Source organism: Myotis yumanensis, unplaced genomic scaffold, assembly GCF_028538775.1.
Source record: "Myotis yumanensis isolate MYYU_CA2020_CCGP unplaced genomic scaffold, mMyoYum1.0.hap1 SCAF_1, whole genome shotgun sequence".
NCBI lineage: Eukaryota > Metazoa > Chordata > Mammalia > Chiroptera > Vespertilionidae > Myotis > Myotis yumanensis.
This window is the reverse complement of record NW_027223752.1, coordinates 148,426,860-148,448,376: the sequence shown is the minus strand read 5'-3', so window position 1 is coordinate 148,448,376 and position 21,517 is coordinate 148,426,860. Positions and strand designations below refer to the sequence as shown.

Genomic DNA, 21,517 nt, shown 5'->3' with positions numbered 1-21,517 from the left:
GGGGACCACATTGTGAGAACTGCTGGTACAGAGGAAGGGAACTACTGGAGTCTGACTGAACAAAGGGGTTTGTGAAACACAGTTTAAGCAAAGCCATGCACCTAGAAATTCGGTGTTTGCTTTTCCTTTCTATTAGATGGTATATGTTATTATTGATTACGTGGGAAACACAATGGGACCATAAAGACAGTTATTTTCTATAAGAATTTTACCAACCTCAGAGAAGTTTTTACTCCATATTCTAGAAGGAACATTTTAGCATTAACATAGGGTGACTGCTATGCAATCATTTCCCCACAATTTGGGTATTATTTTCTTTTCCATTAGTATTGTGCAATTAGAGGGCAGAATAAACAATCAATAAGAAAGAATTAGCACCACTGACTTTAATGGTCAGAAACAGACCAATATATCACCAAAAGTAAGTGAGAGAATATCTGAATTTTTTGCAAGTATTGAGTATACATAATGATTATCTCCTACCATCAGGGAATATAGTGTTCCACATTAAAAATTATTTTTTTCAGATAGCTGAAAAAGCTAAAGTTGGTTTTTTTAAAATTTAAGGAGTAGGACATTTATGTTAACCACTTTTAGATGATAATGTTTTAAATAGAGTATACATCTCTGCCTTATGAAAATGTTTAATATTTTTTGATGACTTGGGGTTATTATAAACACTTAATGTACTGTAACTTAGAGATTATTAAGGTATTTGAGGCTAGTTGCATCTAGTAGATAAATGACTAGAACATCACAGATGAATTTATTTCCTCCCCAATAGCTAACTCATTTCAAATTCTAGAACTGTCCTTTTGCCTTGCTCTCCAATTTCTAATTTTGGGCTGGATAATTTCTGAGGTCATTTCTAACATAAGATCCTATCGTTGGAGCACTACCATTAAAGTAAGGAGAAGTCCAATGTCTAAATTTGTTTAATTTTTCATGAAATATTTCACCCTATTGTCAACACTCACTGGTCCAGGTATTAAATCCAGAGCCTCTTTAAAGTACAATATGCAGGCTTTGTGATAGCTATTTTCTCCCAAATAATTAAAAACCTATTAAAATTGTTTTATTTCAATCCTCACCTGAGGATATGTTTAGAGAGAGGAAGGGAGAGAGGGAAACATTGATAAGCTCCTCCCCCATGCACCCCAACAGGGGATGGAACCCGCAACGCAGATATGTGCCCTGAATGGGAATCGAACCTGGAGACCTTTTGGTGTATGGGACACTCCAACCAACTGTGCCACCCAGCCAGGGCTAAAAATCTATTTTTCAATCATTCAGAATCAGATGACTATATCAGAAAAGGTAGACATACTCACCTATAAGCGTCTGGTCAGTGGCCTTGGGAAATCTACTTTCTTCATCAAGTAGCGATAGTAAACCCATTGGCTTCTGCAGAAACATATCCAGGATGGGCCGGTTATCTTCATATTCAATAACTCTGGCATCAACATCCTCATTGACGTATTCATTCTGTAATAGGACATGATACATATAGAAAAATACACTTTAAAAATTTATGAATAATATATAGCTTTTCAGTAATGACCTAACATCCTACTTTACAGATATTATAATAAATCACTCTCTCTGACCTTGCCCTTAAACTGAGGGTGTCACTGTATTTTTCTCTCCCCAGAAACACTAGATTATTAAAGTCAGCACGGATTTCTATTCAGGATAGTTAATGAAAAGTTTCTAGTCTCTACACCAGAATTACGGACAACTTATGATTTCAAAATGCAAGGGAATATGTTATTAATGGGCAGTAATAAAATTGTGTTCAATAGTTTATAGAATATTAATTAGGTCTATTTTAGGATTACACTTCCCTCAATGTAAGCCTTTTATCTAGTTCCAGATGTGAATGTCTCACGAATATTTATATAATAATGTTTCAGTTATTGTTATCAAAGTGGACAGCTGTGGGTCACAGGAACAACCGATGGATTCAGAGCCAAGCACTAACAGGTTCATGTCTGGGGTCTGCCATTTAACTAGCATATAATCCTTTGGAGTTTTCATCCTCTGTAAGCTTCCACTTTCTCATGTACTCAGTGGAGCTCACAATCTTCATCTAACAAAAGTCAAAATACCCGGCACATTAATAATAATTTGCTGTTGAGTATATAAGATTTGTAAAATAAAGAACAAGGAACAATTACTGTACGATCATGGTTCCAGAACAACATAGTGATGATGACCTGCTTTCCAAAAGGGACACGGAGAAATGTGCTACATAAGTGTTTCTATGACTTTGCCATCATAGTGTGTCCCTACTTCACAGTCTAGAAAAGAGAGGACACACATGACATCTGAACAATGACTTGTAGCAATACTTACGTGCAGGATGCTCACCAGCTCTCAGGTGAGAAAGCAACTATTACAGGCAAGTGTATCAGATAACCACAGATTCAGGAAGAATGTCCTCCACCCACAAATTAAAATTACAGGCCATTTTTCCTTTATATATTTAACTTTAATTTTATATATTTTATATTTTTAATTAATTAAACACCTTATAATAAGGAACTGTGTTGGGTGATAAATAGATGTTTAAAACAAACTCGCTGACCTCAGAGGGTTTAAAATATAACTTGACTGATAAGTTTAGTAAATACATATTCAAAATGCAAGGTAAGATGTGACAGATAAATGCTACATGTACTACAGGAGTTCAGAGAAAGAGAAGTTATTTCTGGCAACTTCATGGAGGAATTTAGTCAACGGCAGGTGGGCCATTTGATAAGCAAAAGCTTTAATCACTACTTTTGGAGCCTCATGAAATTAAAATCTCATTTCAAAGATGTCACCAGAAAAAAATGTATGTATATTTTAAAATAAAATCTAACACAGAAAATGAGGCAGAACCCCTGGTCTAAGAGGTAGACAACCTGAAAAACATTTAGTTTATCCAGTATAAAATACAAAATGAAACAACGTCTTGATGTGTCACAGCTTTTTCTCATCTCCTAAACCCATGGTTGGCAAACTGCGTCTCACGAGCCACATGTGGCTCTTTGGCCCCTTGAGTGTGGCTCTTCCACAAAATACCACATGCGGGCGTGCACATACAGTGCAATTGAAACTTCGTGGCCCATGAGCAGAAGTCAGTATTTTGTGGAAGAGCCACACTGAAGGGGCTAAAGAGTTGCATGTGGCTCACGAGCCGTGGTTTGCCGAGCCGCAGTTTGCCGACCACTGTCCTAAACTAATTCAGCAACCCGCTTTTTCATTTGAAGGTAACCTTGGAGAAGTATGCAGACCTAGAATTACTTTATGCTGACAGCATGTTACAGCTTAAATGATAACGGCAAAGTTCAAAGGCGGTTTTGTATGTTTTATATAGAAAGCACACGAGGTTAAGGTCTAAACCAATGCATTTGTCATCTCTATTTGTCTGTGTCAAAATCCACTGAATGCTTTTGTGGCAGGTCATACAGAACAGAGATGAGGAGCTTGGAAAACAACAGGCTCCCCTTTAAGATACTTGTTAGTATTACAAACTCCAGGGAAACCAATAGGGGAAAAATGCTATTATTCAGGATTCATAAAGCGCTTTTAGTAAAATGATCATGACTTAAACATATATTATATATTGTTAGAGCAGTTATAAACTCCAAATGCTTAGTTTAGTTGTTTTTGAGCATATGCAGAGAATTGAGGCTCACTACCACTTCAAAAAGTCCTCTGCTTTACCCTGTACATTAAAAATACATTTTCAGCATATCAGTGGAATTACTCAGGAAAAGCTGAGCTGGTTAGCATAGGTCAGTGATGGCGAACCTTTTGAGTTCGGCGTGTCAGCATTTTGAAAAACCCTAACTTAATTCTGGTGCTGTGTCACATATAGAAATTTTTTGGTATTTGCAACCATAGTAAAACAAAGACTTACATTTTTGATATTTATTTTATATATTTAAATGCCATTTAACAAAGAAAAATCAACCAAAAAAATGAGTTCGCGTGTCACCTCTGACACGTGTGTCATAGGTTCACCATCACCGGCATAGGTAATCCCTACTCTGTTCAGACAGCCAGAATTCTTTTTTGAAAAAGTTTAGATGAATTACCTTTTAAAGTATATATCAAGGGGGCAAGGAAAATCATGACTTGGATGCCAGGAAATTTCATCCAGAGTTAAATTCTCCGTTGTTTTTCACTGAATTTTGAGTGTGGGTTGCGAAAGGACACATTGGCAAGAACGCCGATGGAAGGTGCCCCTCCATAGCTACAGTGCTTAGGCATCAAGCTTAAATATTTAGGGTCAATATGTCATCCCATGGGAGACCTGAGGTTACTAAAGTAAGTCCTGACTCCCACAGCAGCGTGGCAGGGTGGTTACCACAGGCTGAGAGAGGCTGCAAGCTTCCATGGCAGGAGAAAAAATACGGGTAGGTTACTCAGCACAGATTAATAACACAAAAAAGGCTCGATTCTCAGGTCCTCGGAGAGACCTCCTCTCATCTCCTAAACTAATTCAGCAACCTGCTTCCTAAACTGGTCACGGTCTACTCCCCCTCCCCCAACCATGTGCATGTCTCTTATTTTAAAATTTTAGTCCTCTCTTTTTTTTTTACAGTGAAAATTTTTTATATTTAGAATTAGCCAGCCCTAGCTGGTTTTGCTCTGTGGATAGCATTCAGACTGAAGGGTCCCAGGTTCAATTACAGTCAAGGGCACATGCCCTGGTTGCAAGCTCGATCCCCAGTATGGGGTGTGCAGGAGGCAGCCAATTAGTGATTCTCTCTCATCATTGATGTTTCTCTCTCTGTGTCCCTCTCCCTTCCTCCCTGAAATCAATAAAATATATTAAAAAAGAAAAAAGAATTAGCCAGCTGGACTTAGTTTAGATGACCCTAATTTTGTTGACAACATCCAAAGCATCATAATCAGGAGCCAGTCAAACATATGCCTTCTTTTTTTAAAAATATATTTTATTGATTTTTTACAGAAAGGGAGGAAGGGAGAGGGATAGAGAGTTAGAAACATTGATCAGCTGCCTCCTGCACACTCCCTACTGGGTATGTGCATGCAACCAAGGTACATGCCCTTGACCGGAATCGAACCTGGGACCCTTGAGTCTGCAGGCCGACACTCTATCCACAGAGCCAAATGGGCTAGGCCCTCCCGTGGTCGGCAAACCGCGGCTCACAAGCCACATGCAGCTCTTTGGCCCCTTCAGTGTGGCTCTTCCACAAAATACCAACTTCTGCGCATGGGCCAGGAAGTTTTAATCACACTGTACGTGCGTACCCGCAAGTGGTATTTTGTGGAAGAGCCACTCTGAAGGGAACAAAGAGCCGCATGTGTCTCCCGAGCCGCGGTTTGCCGACTGCGGGGCTAGGGCAAACGATGACTTCTTTTCTCCATCAGGCCTGATCAGGGTGTTGACCTTGACCACATCAATGTCATAGAGCTTCTTTATAGCTTGAATTTTTTTTCCTTTTTATTGAATTTATTGGGGTGACACTGGTTAACGAAATTATACAAGTTGCAGCTGCACAATTCTAAAACACTTCATCTGTACACTGTATTGTGTGTTCACCACCCCAAGTCAGGTTTCTACCATTTATTCCTCCTATACCTTCCTCCACCTCTTTCCACCTCCTTTGCCCTGTACATTAAAAACACATTTAGAGCACATCAGTGGAGTTATTAAAGAAATAATGTCCATGTCCATGTCCACTGTTGTCCATGTCCATGAGTTTTTCCTCTTTCTTTTTTGCTCAATTCCTCTTCTGTCCCAGCAACGCCCTCCCCCATCAGAACTGTCAGCTTGTTCTCTATCTATGAATTCATCACTATTTTGCTTGGTAGTTAATTTTGTGCATTAGATTCTACTTGAGTGAGATCATCTGATACTTGTCTTTCTCTGACTGGCTTATTTCCCTCAGCACAATGCTCTCCAGGTCCCTCCTTGTTTCATAGCCTGTTTGATCTGGTGCTTACTGGCCTTGACCTCCACAATGAACACAAGTGTATTGTTGACTTCTATCTTCTTCATGGCTGACTGGCAGTCAGAGGGAACTGTGTGTGTGTGTGTCTGTGGACATCTTTCAGCACCACTTTCTTTGCCTTCAAAGCCTTTGCTTTAGCTTTGGCTTTGGGAGGGGAAGGTCTTCTTCACTTTTGGTGCCATCTTCATGAAAAAGCTCCACTTTTTTAAAAAAATGCTTCTACCCATTTCAAATCATGGGACAAAGAATGAATGAGATTTATATCAAGAGATGGTATTTGGAATTCACCTCGGTGTGTAGCACTGTCTCTGTATAGACCACCGTAGAAAGTGCCACATACTAAAATTCTTCAAATATTTGAGGAGCACCTACTATGTGTATGTTCAGGAGTAGATGGGGTTAGAGAAGATAGAAAAAAGATGAAAAACGTAGAGTCCCTGTCCTGTAAGGCACAGAAACGATGCTCTCTCTGCCTTGCCATTCCAACCCAGAAGAAACATCTTTGGATTTCTCTGTTTTTGGTATATTCTCTCTTTCAGTTGTTCCACCTTATATCCTTTCTACTAGGGGGTCTCTGCTCCCTCTACTGCCACTTGCTCAGTACTACTCTTCTCTCCACTTTCCTTCTTATATTGACTCTCCCTGGATTTTCATGTGAAAAGATGGTCTCTTTCTTTTTCTTTTTCTCCCTCCCCTCTCCTTTTTCCTTCCTTTCTTTCAAATACAAGGAGCACCCTTTTCTTCTGCATCGGAGATTACTTTTCTTATGTCTCTGGCTCTCTGAACTTATTTGTTTGTTCTATTTGTTTGTTCTTGGGAAGAACCTGAGACAGGCATCATAAGACCTAGATCCTGGTTCTGGCTTTGTTCAACCAGACTGTGACCTCGGGTAAGTCACCGGAAGTCCTTGTTGTCTGTGAAATGTAAATCATCTATTTAGGTTTCTTCTGGTTCTAACATTTCAAAATGCCAAGACTGCCTCAATGTGTTGTGAAACTTAATGAATAAATATACATTCTGTTGACAGAACATTTGCATGGGGAAAAAAGCCACATGAACACATTTATTCCTGAAGTCTATCTTTTAGTAAAAAAATTCCCACTCACCAGCTGCTGATATGAGTGTACACACTTACAAAAACATTTCCCACACTGGCCAGAAACCATCGAGAAGCTACTCATTCTAACCATTGACAAAAATCCTCATTCTATGAGAAACATTTTAAAGGTTGAAAATCTAGGATTCAGAGTGCTATTAGTGCTCAAGGTAAATTTAGTATGTTAACTATAGTGAAAAAAACAACAACCTTCTGCCACTTGTTGTTTTTTTTTTTTTTTTGAAATAACTTCAAACTGAAAGACAACTTGCAAGAATAGAACCAAAATACTCCCATGTACCCTTTACTCAACTTCCCCAATGGCTAACATTTTACCACATTTGCTTTCATTCTCTTTCTCTCTATACATATTATTTTTAGTAATAACATTTTACTGAACTAAGCATTTTAAAAAGCTAAAAATGAAGAAAACAAAATGACAATATGCATGGTCAAAAATCTGAACACTTGATATAAAATAAAATGTATAATTTAAAATTGATTTTTTCCTGTATTTTCTATTCAAAGCTGATATTAATGATCCTGCTGATTTTTGTTAATACTAATGGCAAACCACAGGGAATGTTGTTCATCATCTTGAGATGATGTAGGTCATTCATTCAGAATCTGACAAGTAATCTATGAGAAAGTATTTTGGATAATTCCTGATAAAAATATACATGTTTTATTTCACATACTAGAGGCCTGGTGCACGAATTTGTGCAAGGGTGGGGTCCCTTAGCGTGGCCATCTCACCCAGTCCTGATCGGGGCTGGCTGGTGGGTGGGTGGCGGGGGGGGGGGGGGGGGGGGGGGGAGGGACCGTGGGAGGTTGGCAGGCAGCTCCTGCATTGAGCGTCTGCCCCCTGGTGGTCAGTGCGCATCATAGCTACCAGCCAGTTGTCCAGTTGTAACGGTCACTTAAGCTATTATGTTATAGATATTTTAATGAACTTTGAAGGAAGGAATTTCAAGTGGTGCTCTTAGAGCAGCGATTTTCAACCTGTGGGTCACGACCCCTTTGGCGGTTGAACGACCCTTTCACAGGGGTCGCCTAAGACCATCCTGCATATCAGATATTTACATTATGATTCATGACAGTAGCAACATTACAGTTATGAAGTAGCAACGAAAATAATTTTATGGTTGGGTCACAACATGAGGAACTGTATTTAAAGGGCCAGAAGGTTGAGAACCACTGTCTTAGAGCATTTCCTTCTTTTTCAGAAAGAGGCATATAATGCACGTTAAGATGAAAAGTCTTTTTGTGTATGATACCTATTTTTGAAAGCTCTTTAAAAGTCATAAAGAGTTTTGCAAATTTATATTCTATTGATGGGCACTGGCTTCAGATAAGGAGGCATTTTTATTAGAAATTCAGAAATGTAACTTTCTATACATTCCTTTCAACTTAAAAGTATTTTTCCTTTACTGTCATGTTTAAATCTTTACCAAATAATTTTATTTCAGTTTGGCAACAGTATGCTTTAACCTTACATATAGAAACTATTGCAAGTGTATGGATCTATGCTCCTAATTATATATCTCATTTAAAATGATCTTTTATCATAATTAAAAGGTTTTGAAAAATGTTACCAAATTATCAAAATAAATCCCCACATTGCAGTATGGTGCTGACCCAACTTCATGGGTGTGAAGAGAAACATGTGCAGCACAGTGTTGAGTGAGGGCTGACGTGGGCACGGAACCCAAGAGGTTGCCTGTGAGAGCCAAGGGAGAGGAAGACACGCCCCCGCCAGGAGCTGCTGCTGGATTGCTCCAAGCATACCTTATCATTTCAATGTCAACTCCCTCATTCTCCTAGTATATAAGAAGCGTGAGGAACATTTGCATGTGATCTCAAACAGTAAGCCAAGTCTTGGCCGAGCATTTAAAAAGGAAGATTTGTTGTATCAAGGGTTTCTTAAATGTCTGGCGATTTTAATGCCTAAAGAAAATACCTATAAATGTCCTTTATCACTTGGAAAGTTAAAATAAGACAAATGCTACCACCACAGTACTCTTTAATAGGGAAGATTTGTTTAATAGGGAAGAAATTTGGATATAAAATAAAAATTCACATTTTGCAAGCAAAACCCTTTGAAGACATTTATAAGGGGTTTATTTTGAATTACCCACACATTTTTTATCTGAAGGCTGATTTTTTACTTTATGATGTTAATAAAGTTGAAAATGTAGATATTATATAATTGAATGAATGTTTGTCCTTTGTAATTGCCACAAATTATGTTTTAGAGCCCACATTAAAAAAATCTCAAAAGCTTTCATCTTTAGGATATGAACAACTGGAGATGAAAGTCATACACATAATTTTCAGCAAGAAGCCAGAGCATTATTACAGTTATTGTTTCTATTATGTGCTGTAAATAGTTTCCTGCATATAAAATGATTTCTGATTTTTAATTCTAAACCCACAGCTACTTACATAAGTGATACATGTAACAACTTATCCTCATACAGAAAAAAATATATTAATAGCTAACTTTAGAAATGAGCTTTAGTTCAGTTACTAGCCAGAAAGCTGAGCTGCACTAATGGATAAGAAAGCTCATCCTAGTATAAACAGGCATGTCAAGAAGTAGAGTGAATCTTCAGGGTCTAACTCTAGAACAATGCTTTGTAGTATCTTAACAGCCCTAAAGAGCAATGGCATCTGTTCCAATTCAAATCATGCCCAGGGGTGATGAATTGATGGTTTGTGTGTATTCCCCTTGATTTGAAACATAAACTTGTAGGGAATAAGGTTCATTTTTTGATATGTTCATACTATAATGATTATACTATAGTGCAAAATTAAAACAAAGGACAAAACCGACCACTACAGCACTAACATGACTAACTTGAAGAGAATGTCAAGTTTGCTATCACACTTTTTACTGTTGAGCTCTCTTTTACATGGAAGAAAATCTGAAAATGAAAAAATACTGGCACCCCCTCCCCCAAATCTTGGTTACATAATTACCATGGAGATTCAGTGTGAGGGCTGTTGTAGAAAGATGCCTCCTGCATGGAAAATGGGATAACTTGTTTCCTGTTATTAGAGCTGCTAACTAAAGGCTTTTAGAAAAATATGGAAGTAAACAGTGTGCATCAATAGAACACTACACAGATGTAAGGGGAAATATGAATAATCTATTTGTGGAATGAATAAATTAAAAGAAAGACATATACTTTACGGTTGCAACTCATTTAAAAGAGTTTGACTCTGGAATTTTAAAAGGTTTTAACTATACTCCTCATCATCTATTTGCAGGGATGGGGACTTAAGTTATTATCTAATGCTCAAACTATTGTCTTCAGATGAAAATCATCCCTTTGAATTTCGTTAAATTCGATCTGTATAAAATGGTTCTTCTAGTGCTAGAAAAGTATGAAAACTTCAAATATTATGAAATATCAAACTCCAGAAAATTTTCAGGACCTATCAGTTTATACAGTAGGAAAATAATTCTACCATAGACCAGCTATCTTAGATATTCCAAATATCTAGATAATAAGAGGAAAAAAAATGATACAAGTTCTGGATGCTCTTGTTTGGGTGTTGAGATTCCAAGACATGCAATTTATGTCCACAGAAAAGCTGGTTATGAAAAGAAAGGAGGCATAGATGCCATTAAGCTAAAAATGGGGTTCCCAGATTTAAGACCTTTAAAAGCAATACAAATGGTTAGTTGGAGGCAAGCATTCCAAGAAACATAAAACTATTCACCCAGCAAGCCATGGATTAATAGGCCACTGTCAAACTCACTAAAAATGTTTTCCTATAGTCCACTGATTATTGTTTTAATGGAAAATAAAGGGAAAATGATACTCAAAATGGCTTTGTAACCAACTTTGTTGGAGCGTCCCAGTGTATATTGCACGTAAACTGAGCCTGGGAGAAGTAAGGAAATGCTTTCAGGAAACCTGTGTTTGTGTTCTAATGTTGTAGGACTGTCAACAAAGAGAACATTTGCTGGTTTAAGCAGGACTGGAAGTTGTTTCATCTGGGAAGGTGCTGCCTGAGGCAGGATGCCTTTCGCTCAGATTGGCCAAATTTGTTGTATGTGCATGAAATTGAGAACAGCATGTCCTACTGATAAGCAGCAAGGACTTTATTAAATGAAGGAGTTCTGTGTTAGACCGAACCTGTGATGATATTCTACCAAAAAAAAATGTGACCATGACTTTAATTAATGACTTGGCTTACTACCTAGCTCTCCTTTATAGAAATTAGTGTAAGTGTGCTCTCTTTATCTGTGACAGCTAATCATACAACTACTGTTAGCATTTCTGTTACGTTTTTTGCCTTCACAGGAAATGACAGTGAAAGAAACAAAAACACGTGCAACCACATTTTAAAGTTAAGAGAATCACTGACTAATCTTGTATCGAACAAATCACACATTCATCACACACTTGGATCACTTCTCTAGGAAGTCACTTGAAAGAATTGGGAATCGCCTTAATTCATCACTGGCTCCTAGTTAAAATTTTAAATTTGGGACACTTTTGAGTTGTTTTGTCTAGAAAACTTCTCAGGTACATTTTTTTAAAGGGTAGAGGAGGGTAAATGGGGGGTGGGGGTTAAAGGTCATGAATGGAGACTTGACTTGGAGTGGTGAACACACAATACAGTGTACAGATTATGTGTTTTAACTTGGTCACCTGAAACCTGTATAATTTGTTAACCAGTGTACTCCAATTAATTCTATAAAAAGGAAAAAAGTATCTTATAGAATAGTCTCATTTGTAGCAAGCTCAAAGACAAAAAAAAATTAAGAGCGTTAGAATCATACATGGAATTCAAGACTATCAATAAAAGTAAATTATAAATTGTAACATTCTATAAAAGTGAAAAGCAAGTAACAATAAAAGATCTGTACATTGGTTTAAAGGCTAATTCCAATAAATCAGGTCCTAATATTAACCTCCAAAAGAGAATAACAGAAGTCTATCAACACAAGCTCTTAATAATCAGATGGGAAATACATGGAGATAAATCTTGTCTCCTGAAGCAGGTAACCCCAATTTTTTTTACTTGTTTCAATCTCTGGTTAGAATGAATTCTGTGAACAGTGTGAAGCATTAAAGCAAGATGAACTTAATTTAATAAATATTTGTTGAGCACTTGCTATATGTCAGGGTCAAGGATAGAACTCTTTGGAGGAGCTAGCATTTAGGCCAGTAATTCTCAACATTGGAATACACTGGGAACCTTAAAAAACAGTGGTGTCTGGGTCTCAGCCCAAGAGATCTAATTTGATTGGTCTGGGACAGGGGCTGGGCACTAGACTTTTACAAAATTCCCCAAGTGACTCTACTATGCAGCCAGGGTTTAGAACCATTGGTGTAGAAGATGGTGCAGAAAGAGGAAAGGAAGAACCATCAAAGAGGAAAAGAAATAGAAGGATGGTGTTAGTAATGCTAAAGGAGGGGTTTTCCAATAATAGGAATCTGTCAATAGGGTTGAAAATCACAGAAAGACTGATAATGTGCGGAGTAAAACATTTCTGGTACTAATGAGGAGATTAGGAAGGGCCATTCCGATTCAGTGAGGGTGGTCCAGCCAGATGCTGTGGGTTCAATGTACCAGGTGGGGAAGAAATCGATACAATGCAATGAGTATTGAATATGCTTTCAAAGAGCTTGTCTGTGAAGGAAAGAGAGAGAGAGAGCCTGGAGATGAGATTGGGCAAACACAGATTAAAAAGTATGGTCTTTTTTTTTGGCTTAAGAAATGTCAAGATCTAAATATTTTCTTTTGTGACTGCTGTTTTCAAAATGCAATTTCAAAGTTAATGCTCAATAAGCTTAAATATTTTAACTCAAAAGAGGTTCAAGTACCTCTAATTTATCTCAAATTTAAATAAAAACTTCAGTTGTAATCAGTAAATACAACTTTCATATATTATTTTAAAGGAGACAAATGACATACTGAATATGACTATTTCTTTCAGACTTGATAAAATATTTAAAACAGTCTTAATACTACAGTTTTGCCAAATGCAATTCAAGTAAATCTCTGATTTTTCTCTAAGGAAGAATATTTTTGAAGCTTTATCATGAATTGCACATTGTACCCTGACAAAATTACTGTTTCACAGCATTCGCATCAAACCCATTATCTTGTGTTCTGTTGCCTAGTTACTGGAATTCTGAAGTTTAATGCATTTTAGATGGATATTTAAATTTCAAACAGAATTTCATACAGAAAGAGAAACAGTTGGATGCATCTATTTAAATTTCCAAAGGAAACGTCTTTGTTTGCAAGGGCTCAGGCTTGCTAAGTTTTGGAGAAGGGTGCACTGATATTCGATGGAGGATATTCAACATCAAATATCATACTAGTTTTTTTTGGCTTGTATTTGTTTTTCCTATGGGAATGAAGTGAGAAAATATTTTCTTTCTTTTTTTTTATATTTCATTGATTTTTTACAGAGAGGAAGGGAGAGGGATAGAGAGCTAGAAACATTTATGAGAGAGAAACATCGATTCAGCTGCCTCCTGCACACTCCCTACTGGGTATGTGCCCGCAACCAAGGTACATGCCCTTGACCGGAATCGAACCTGGGTCCCTTGAGTCCTCAGGCCGACGCTCTATCCACTGAGCCAAACCGGTTAGGGCGAGAAAATATTTTCTTTGTATTAAATGTTTAAGGCTTTAAATCTATGATTTATCAGTGATGGTGAACCTTTTGAGCTCGGCGTGTCAGCATTTTGAAAAACCCTAACTTAACTCTGGTGCCATGTCACATATAGAGATTTTTTGATATTTGCAACCATAGTAAAACAAAGACTTATATTTTTGATATTTATTTTATATATTTAAATGCCATTTAACAAGAAAAATCAACCAAAAAAATGAGTTCGTGTGTCACCTCTGACACGCGTGTCATAGGTTCGCCATCACTGATTTAGGTCATGCTTCATTATTAGTACAAGTCTGCTTATAACACACATGCATGCATCTTTATAGTACATTGACTTACCTGTTCCCATGCAAACACGTGTTGATTAAAATAATACTGAATTTGTTCATTTGCAATGTTAATGCAAAGCTGCTCAAAGGAATTTTTTTTGAAATTTTCAAAGCCAAATATATCCAGTATGCCAATGCTCAGTTCATCACCATTCCCACTGGAAAATTAGAGATATTATTTTGAATTCTTATTTACTTTCTTAAAAGGTACTATAAATCAGGTTATCTCAGAGTATATTTTTGTGATTTATCTAAAAATCTACTACCAGCATACACACTTAAAGTGAAATTATTAATTGAAAAGGTTTCCCTCCATAGAACTAAAAGATAAATTAGGTAGCATCAATTTTAATATGAAAATGGTCAATATTTTTCTTGTACTACAGAAACCACTGGTATACTATCTTTATATTTAAACAAAAGAAACATTATTCCAATGAGTTTATGAGCACAAGATCACAGCCCTGAGCGAGTCATCATTCATAGAGAAAATATAGCTAGCATTCAGAACATAGCAAAAATATATTCAATAAAAACCAGACCAAAAAACATAAATTCTGTGAAAGAGCATACTTAGTCTTTAATTTTAGGGCAACAGTGAAAACATCTTGCTAAAAATATTTCAATTATTTTAAAGAATTCTTATGTATTGTAGGGTCATTCACTCATAATTTAAAAATATGCAACAAATGATAACCCAAAGGAAGGTGTAAATATATGTGGATTTATTTTATAATTAAATATTTAAAAATACAATTACATACTATTTTACAATTACACATTACAAATGCATTTTTTCCTGCTCTTCCATAATGGCTATCTCTGCTCATTAAAGGTTAGATACTTGGTCAAAAGTCTGCTCCTCCTCCAAGAAATACATACATTCCCAAAAAGGAAAGAACAAACATTAGTCCTGTGTTCACCATTTATATAACCTAGGTTATTATTCTTAGTGTTGGGTGAGACAGGGCGCTGGAAATGACAGCCAGCAACTGCATGCTGTGAACTGGGGGATACTCTCTATATCAGTGGTTCTCAACCTTCCTAATGCCGCGACCCTTTAATACAGTTCCTCATGTTGTGGTGACCCCCAACCATTAAATTATTCTTGCTGCTACTTCATAACTGTAATTTTGCTACTGTTATGAATCGTAATGTAAATATCTGATATGCAGGATGTATTTTCATTGTTACAAATTGAACATAATTAAAGCATAGTGATTAATCACAAAAACAATATGTAATTATATATGTGTTTTCCAATGGTCTCAGGCGACCCTTGTGAAAGGGTCGTTCGACCCCCAGGTTGAGAACCACTGCTCTATATTGGGAGGAATAGACTGCACTTAGAATGTAGACTTACAGAACATTTTGAATATGTGATGGGATCAACAAAAGGAAAACTATCAAATATTTCTGAAAGTTCCTAAAAGTAAACAGTGAGTATACTTTTATGTGGTTATATGAGGCAAAATGTCTAGTTAAAATTTATACTGGTTTAGTCAAAATGATTATTCTTTTGCCATCTCTGTTCCACAGGATTTTACTGAGCTAAATAACTATCATGTACAATAATATATTAGATCCAGTCAGATAGCATATGGTTTAGCAGGGAGGTAAAGAAGCAATTTGAAGATAATTTTGACTGGATCATATTATGGTGCAATGTGTATTTCAGTGGAAAAATAACAATAAATTGCATCCTGAAATGTATATAAAATGAATTTTTATATTTAATAAGCAAGTGTGAATGAAGTGATCTTAAGGCAGGTATTCATCTTCTTTATTCATTTTCAAATTTCTAAAGGTTGTATAATTTATGGCAGAACAAAACTTTAGATGTAAGTGAAAGGTATCTATGCACAATCCCTGCACATAGAAAGCACACAATGATGGCTATGGTTACCTTTAGTTCTAAGTTGAGGCATCAGGCAAGGTGTAGACTATGATCACATAACACTGTTTATATCCTGAATGTACTATTTACTAGTTATTTAGAGCATTTCTGAACCAAATTTCATTGATAGTCATAACACCTACCTCTCCAGGATTATAGTGAAAGTTAAAATAGGAAAAAAGTTTTTCTTTGTCTTCAAGATTTAATTCAAAATCTCAAAACAAAAACAAAAAACTACTGAATTGACATTTTATACAAGTATAAAATGGCATGCACTTCACAGTACACCTTCTAATTAAAAGATATAAATTAATAGGTCACATTAAAAATTCACTTTCTGCCCTAGCTGGTTTGGCTCAGTGGATAGAGTGTTGACCTGCAGACTGAAGGGTCCCAGGTTCAATTCCAGTCAAGGGCACATGCCCGGGTTATGGGCTCAATCCTCAGTGGAGGGCCTGCAGGAGGCAGCCAATTAATGATTCTCTCTCATCATTGATGTTTCTATCTCTCCCTCTCCCTTCATCTCTAAAATCAATAAAAATATATTTTAAAAAATTCACTTTCTATTATGTTTACTCATATTGCTGGCACAATGAATTGGTACTAGTAGGAAATAAAGCAGATCTATAATGAAATATAATGTTAATAAATTAAGTGATACTGATTAGAAACATCTTCAAAGGGACTCTGATATAAATCAATAAATTACAACACAGATTTACATCATCTGACATTTGGGAAACAATGTGTCCATAAAAATTTTTACCTTGGTGATGTGTCATGCTTCAACAAGCTGTTAATGCGATTAACTATCCAACTAAAGAGACGGCCATATAAAGTTTTAGCCATAGCATCTCTGACATCAGTAGCTTTTTCTACAGTGTTGGGTCGTATAATGGTTTCTCCTCTAGTGACCACACAGTGGGAGGTGAGGGCTTCTTGTAGCTCATCTGACTGAATGCAAAGCAAAGAAGCAGCTAAAAAATAAACAGATTTGTGGTTAGAAGAAATTATGGCAATGAAGAAACTTCTCAGAGAAAGAAAATATCTTAATTCATCCTCTTGATATGATATGAAATGATATGAAATATGCAAAGATTTTATAATCCTATGTAATAAAAGGCTAATATGCAAATAGACCAAACGGTGGAACAACCAGAAAACCAAACAACCGGTCACTCTGATGTGGGCTGACCACCAGGGGTCGTGTGTGAAACACGGCAGGCGTTGGTCATGGTGGGATGGTGGAGCTGGTGAACATGGGCGCCAGACCAAGGTAGGGTGCTGGTCGCTATCATCAGGGCGAGTCTCTGGTGCTTACTGAAAATTCTTTGCTCCCATGTGCCTTGGTCCCATCCAGTGCATGCACCTGCAGCCGGTGCCCAGCACCAGTCCCAATCACTCAGTGCCATCAGTGGGTGGGAGCGGCGGCTGCTGTCCCTGATCACCCCTGAGGGCTTCTCCACCTCCCCCTGCTCCTGAGGGGCGATCAGGGCAGTAGCCACCATTTGCACCTACTAATGGTGTTGACCCCAATTGCTCCAGGCCATCAGCGGGTGTGCGCGGTGGTGGCAGGAGCAGGGTTGCTGGCAGACAGGGGACCAGGGGCCACGGCAGAAGGGGCCAGGCAGGGGTGCAGAGGATGGACTGAGACCTGCCCCTGTGCCTACCACAGCCTCCCGGCCCACAGTTCCTTTCAAGGTGCATGAATTCATGCACTCGGCCCCTAGTGTAAAAATAAGTTACTGTTCACTAATAGTCCTAGATCATTTTTCTCCATTTCTCTTGACTGGTCAAATGTGGGATGCTATAAAATAGAGCACAGACTAAACTAAACTGGCTCACTGATAGAAACACCTTCACAGGTGAGTGGTTGTTTGTAAGATGCCAAAAGTAATTTCACTGAATTATGTTAAATAATTTAAAAACATTATTAATAGACTTGGTATAAATTTGAATACCACTATTACATAAAGATTTTCAAAAGGTGGAAATTAATTGGAAGGTTACATAGACTTCAGGGCTATACCCAAACAAATATATTTTACATACCTTCTGCAATATACAACCTAAAGAACATACCCCTATCATGACATTCTTATCCCTTCTTTCATATTACCATTCAGTTACATATTTCAATTACTAAATATTGTTAAAACTTGATGCCTGAACAAACATTTATTATCATAGGGAGTTTAAAATTAATAATACTTAACATCAGTGAACAAGACTCAGTTTTTAAAAATAAACATCTTGCCCTGGCCAGGTGGTTCAATTGGTTGGAGTGTCATCGCATACACCAAAAGGTTGTGGGTTTGATTCCTACTCAGGGCACAAACCTAGGTTGCGGGTTCAATCCCCATTAGGAGGGGTGTACAGGAGGCAACAGGTGGATGCTTCAGTCTCATATCTGTCTCTATCTCTTTCTCTCTCCCTCTAAAATCAATAAATATATCCTCAAGTGAGGATATCTATACATATGTAAAGAGCCAGGGTCCATAATGTCAAAAGTGACCGAAGGGATGACTGGATTACAGGCTGTGCAAGCAGGCTGAACTGCTGACCTCTCGGAGAGAGAGAGGTGGGGCTGATCAGCCGCTGCTGCGGATGCTGGCGAGGACCGGAGAGAGAGAGAAGCAGAGTCTGATTTGCAGCACTGAGGATCAGACCCTACTTCTCTCTCTCTCCAGGCCTCACAAGCAGCCGCGCCTCTCTCTCTCCAAGAGGTCAGCAGTTCAGCCGGTTCACCAGCAGCCTTGGGGGCTGCTGATCAGCCCCGCCTCTCTGATCAGGGCTGGAGATAGGCCCGGAGACACTGACTGGCATAGAAACCGACCAATCAGAACCTAATCTGGGTGAACTGCGAAGGCAGAACCTAAGGTGGGGGCTGAGGAGGGGTTTTAAGGGCAACAGCTGTTTGGTGTAAGGTGTAAGAAAGCGGTTCAATTTTTTAATGACCTGTGTGGCTGGCTATGTGTCCAGATATAGGGATTATGTATTTTTGTCTGCCAAGAGCATCTCCTCCTGCTGAAGAAGGCTCCTCCCACTCCCCATTTAAGCAATCCTATCCTATATAATCTATCTATACTAATAAAAGGGTAAAATGCTAATTAGACCAGGTCGACCAGCCATCTTCCAGACATCCGACTTTCCTTCTGGACAAAGCCATGGTGGTGGGGACTGAGGCAGAGACAGTTAGGGGCAACCAGGCTGGCAGGGGAGGGCAATTGGGGGCAAGATCAGGCTGGCAGGGGAGAGCAGTTAGGGATGAGATCAGTTAGGGGCGATCACACAGGCAGGCAGAGGCAGTTAGGGGCGATCAGGCAGGCAGGCAGGCAGGTGAGCAGTTAGGAGCCAGCGGTCTCAGATTGCACAAGAGATGTCCGACTGCCGCTTTACCGGCAGTCAGATATCCTCCAACGGGTCCCCTATTGGAGATGGTGCAGGCTGGGCTGAGGGGAGTCCCTCACCCCCTGTGCATGAATTTTGTGCACCAGGCCACTAGTAATTAATTAAATAAATAAATTGAAAATAACTCAAACTATTACATGACAGATAGGCTGTTTTTAAATCAGTTTTTCTTTTAAAATATTTTGAACATAATGAATTTACTTTGAGCATTTGGATCAAGGTATTCCTTAGTTTTGTGGCAAAGATTGCTGGCCCTTGTTTAAACAAAATATTTTTCTCACATTAACATTCTACATTCCTTTCCTTCTAGGCATTTTATTGCCATTATCCTGCATGTATCTTAATGTAGTATCTTAAACATTTTTTACTTTGTTGAATATTGCTTCTAATTATAATTTAACTCATTGCACAATATTCTGGTATCATAATATAGCAATAATTTTTAAATTGTTGGATTTTTATATTGCTTCCATGAGTTCATAATTGTGAAGAATGATGGACAAATATTTTGGGCATGAATCTGTGTTCTTGTTTTGTATTATTTTCTTAGCATAAATTTTCTAAATTCAGCATTTGGTTCAAAGTATATAACCTTTGATACATACTATTTAGCCACTCTTCACAAACTCTGAACCAATTATACTCCTATCAGCCAAATTTTAAAAAAACACCAATTTCAATATAATTTAATAGACACAAGAGATTATTTTTAACAATGGCCAGTTTGATAGAGAAAAAAAATGTCTCTTTCAATTTGTTTTTGATTGATTCCTAGTAAAGCTAAATACCTTGTTTTTTTTCATATTTTTATTAGTGATTTGTGGCTCTATTTTGTAAACTGCCTTTTTTCGTTGATATGATCATCTTTTCCTAATTAATCTATGAGAGCACCTTACAGCATAAAGAGAATGCTTTGATACATATTGCAAATATTTTCCCTTGATTTTCATTGCAATTTCATTTGTTTTTTTTATATGAAAGTTTTTAATTTTTTATGTAGTCAAATATCCATTTTAAAAAATAATTTTTGTTTGTTTTTTGCACATAAAGTCCTTCAATCATCCAGGATTATATAAATATATTTTGTCCTTTTTTTTTGCATTTAGATTGATACACATTTGGCATTCATTTTGGTACATGGCTTATGAGAAGGAATCAAATCCCCTCTCCCCCAAATGGTTAGTCAGTTGGTGGTCCCCGCAACATTATTAGCGATTTGTAATGCCATTTCTGGCAATTTTACTTGGATTTGTTTCTGAACAGTGTCTGCCATTGATTGGTGTATCTATTTACATCCCATGTTATTCATTGGATATATATTCATTGAATATCCACTTCATGCCAGGCATTATACTGCTAAGTATAATACCTTGTAAAACAAAGTTCGAGTTGGTCTTCATACAGGAGATATGGGAAGCTAATCAAGAAACAAGAGAGAATATAGAGGGAGGAGGAAAGCAAAGGAGAGCAGGTGAGATAAGATCAGGAGAAGTGGGGAAGGGAGAGGGGAGATCCAGGAATAGGGAGAGGAAGAGGGAGATTGAGAGAGCCCACCTATAGATTCATTAAGTAGTTTCAGAATAAGGTGTGGAAAATAAACTGGGAAAGTTAAAGAACTGATGCAGAATGAGCAATTGGAAGGTCACTGGGTGAGAGGTGATATTGTCTTGGATGACAAGGATGATGATAGAGATAAAGAGAAGTGGTCAGATTTGATTATATATATATATGCCTAAGTGACAGTTATGACCAGTCGACCAAATGACCGGCCGCTATGACACACACTGACCACCAGGGGGTAGATGCTCAATGCAGGAGCTGCACCCTGGTTGTCAGTGTGCTCCCACAGCCAACCTCCCGTGGCTGGCCAACCTCCTGCAGTCCCCAGCCAGGCCGAGTAACCCCACCCATGCATGAATTCGTGCACCAGGCCTCTAGCATTTAATGAAAAGAATGGATAGAACTGGTGCCTAATTGAAGGAATGCACTTGTAAAATAATCTGGAAACATGGCCTTGATTTAAAGATAATTCCTTGTAATTTTAATTATGAATAATTTGAATGTAAATTAGTAAAATTTCTATTTTCCATGAGTGGCTATTCCAGAAAGTAATTTATTTTAACTATATTTGTATTAATGTTAACCTTTCATACCTAAATG

The 21,517-nt window shown here is 37.7% G+C and overlaps 1 protein-coding gene across 1 annotated transcript in view; it reads right to left on the bottom strand.

Moving 5' to 3' along the window:
* Positions 1 to 21,517, bottom strand: part of MYO3A (myosin IIIA) — a 204,115-nt gene that overhangs the window by 70,534 nt on the left and 112,064 nt on the right. The window contains exons 17-19 of the mRNA XM_070408411.1: positions 16,713 to 16,923; positions 14,060 to 14,207; positions 1,332 to 1,485 (exon numbers count right to left, since the gene is read on the bottom strand). Of these exons, the coding sequence (XP_070264512.1) occupies positions 1,332 to 1,485; positions 14,060 to 14,207; positions 16,713 to 16,923 (513 nt within the window). The remainder of the gene's footprint in view (positions 1 to 1,331; positions 1,486 to 14,059; positions 14,208 to 16,712; positions 16,924 to 21,517) is intronic.